Source organism: Folsomia candida, unplaced genomic scaffold (genome assembly GCF_002217175.1).
Source record: "Folsomia candida strain VU population unplaced genomic scaffold, ASM221717v1 Fcan01_Sc027, whole genome shotgun sequence".
Lineage (NCBI taxonomy): Eukaryota > Metazoa > Arthropoda > Collembola > Entomobryomorpha > Isotomidae > Folsomia > Folsomia candida.
Genome location: NW_019091219.1, coordinates 114770 through 117331, shown reverse-complemented (window position 1 = coordinate 117331; position 2562 = coordinate 114770). Strand labels below are relative to the sequence as shown.

The following is a 2562-nucleotide window of genomic DNA, read 5'->3' as shown; positions in this document are numbered from 1 at the left end:
CAGAATTCTTTCTGCAGTGTATTATTTGCACATAGATTTTTTTTAGATAATTTAGAGAATTTTGATATCTCACATAGGGAACCCATAGTACATAATACAACTCATCACGCCCTACGCTGTGATAGCTACTTTGTACCTTCTCGGCATTTCATGCACCGTGTACACGGCCCAGAAATACGCTTGGTACAAAGCTGTATATATATCTCTAGCAATAATACTAACCCCCGACACATTTTCGCCTACACCAACTCTCCCCCTCCTCATACGGATTCTTCATCTCCACACGTAAGCCCCGTGCTCGCCCCCGTACATCCATTTTCCCATCCAGAGACATAACCATAACTACGTGCCAACCACCCTTCCCCCGATGAATCTCAAAACCTGTTTTCAACGAGGACAATATTTTATGCCTACGTGCCAACTCACCCATCCCCAACTCTCTTTCAACTACAAATCACCTTCAAAAACCAGTTTACAACGAGGACATTTCCACTCCCCCAATCAAACCATCCTACAAGATAACGCCTCCTCCACTTGCCTGACGTCGCGCCCCAACATACATCACTACAAACATTCGTACTTCTCCTCAACCAGTCTGCTCTCACCTTCCACAGTGCACACATCTCTCTCCACCCAACCAGCTTACACCTAACCAACAATATTCGTTTACCTTACACAACCACGAAATCTGCTGACTTCTCCAACACGGGCTACATGCCTCGCTATACACACGGGGGCTACACCTACCCCGACCCTGTGCCCCAAAGTGTATTAGGACGTCGTATCCCTTCCCCTAGTCTCCTCGCCCCTCCCGCCCCCTCCGGTACTTGGGTCCAAGAGTGGAATTCACGTCTCAACCAACTCGTTCCCGTGCTTCTTCCACCACCTTCGCCCCCACCAGTATACCATCTTGACGACGAAGAAGTGCTCCAACCAGTCCCACCCCCCACAAACCACACCATCTCTCCCCCAGTTTACTACATTTCCGACAGTTCAGTGTCTTCGCATCGTGATTCCTCTCTTGATAGTGATTCTACATACTTTTCTTCGGCCCCAGCATCTCCCACTCCGTCAGACGAGGACATCTCCTTTATTGGAGCTTTTCATCGCGCCTCACCCCCAACCGTTGACATTACCACCCCACCTTTTTCTCCCCTAGGGAACCTCGAATTTAGTGACATTTCTTCTTCATCTCTTAGTGACTCAGTGTTGGCCACCTCCACAAGTGCTTCGTTTAGTACAGACTCATCTAGCAATTCGTCCCACTCGAACTCGTCCAACGAAATCACCTTCCTTGGCTACTTCGCACGAAGTACCCCAACCGGTAACAACACTCCGAACACTTCCTGTCCGCTCCCTTGCCTCCTCCCAGGAGACAGTGAATGTAGTGCGGTGCTCCAGTCCCACGCTCAGCCGTATGGAGACGAATTCCAAATTCCGGTAATCCGATTTTATTCTTCCCTACTTCTTGCAGGCCCAACAAACGGATGCAGCTACCCCCTCACTTAGACTCACCTTCCCCCAAACTCTAATGCCTCAATACCGCCCTCACCGTCCGGTAGAGGCAAACGCTCGTCGCCTTTACAAGGCCTTAACCACCCGAATTTGAGGCGCGGACAGTGTTCAACGCCGCCCTCGTCGCCCCCAATGAAGACTTCTTCGACACGTTCCGCCACCATCCATCCTTCTCCTCCCTGTATAAGGACATGAGAGATATTGAACTCCGCCAATGTAAACCAACTTACCCTTCGTCCCCTCCACCAAGCCCTGGGGTCGCTCCTTCATCCCCACAATACACACCCCCTCTATCCTGGACTCCAAGCCCGCCACCCAACTCCCCTAGAACCCCATCTCCCTCTCCCTTTGACCCCCGGCAATTAAGACGTCGACAACCTCCACCCTCTAACGGTGGAGCAAGTTCTGACACCACCGGCAGCCCCGACCCTGCCAATCCCACATTTCCACCTACCTCATCCACCGGGGAGCCCACCCCTCCGTCCAATAACCCCAACAACACAGTGCCTCCGCCCACCTCTTTTGACCTGCAATACTCTCGACGCCTATTTCACGATGTCACTCCCTTACGGGATCCCCCGGCAGACACCCCTCATACTCCTGACCAAGCTCAAGATCCAAGAAACAACCAAGTTCAGGATCCAGGAAACACCCCACCCGCTCTTCCCAACCCCCTCGGACTTCCGCCAACGACCTTTCAACATCTTCAACCCTACCAGGGGATCAAGTGGAAAAACTCCCCTTGACACCCAACCTTCCCTACGCCCCGTCTTCCCATCCTCCGCCGGCCTCAACATTTCCCAACCTCCCATTTGCATACCCCTTCACCCCTCCTTTTCCACTTCCTCTTCCACCTTTCCCTTATCACCCGTACCTACCTCCCTGGTTCGTCCACCCACCAGGCGGGCCCCAGCCCACCTGGCGGCTTCCTCCGCTCCACCCTATAAGACCCCGCCGACGGGCTCGACAGCAAAAATCCCTCCCAGTTCTACGCGACCCCGGTTTTCATCGGATCACATCCAACCAACACCCCCACCCATATCTTCC

General features: G+C 52.8%; 1 protein-coding gene across 1 annotated transcript; it reads left to right on the top strand.

Moving 5' to 3' along the window:
- The first annotated feature begins 1706 nt into the window (after positions 1-1706).
- Positions 1707-2261, top strand: LOC110859576 (extensin). Its single transcript, XM_022108539.1, has one exon. It carries the CDS (start codon positions 1707-1709, stop codon positions 2259-2261), a length of 555 nt encoding a protein of 184 aa, XP_021964231.1.
- Positions 2262-2562: the final 301 nt, after the last annotated feature.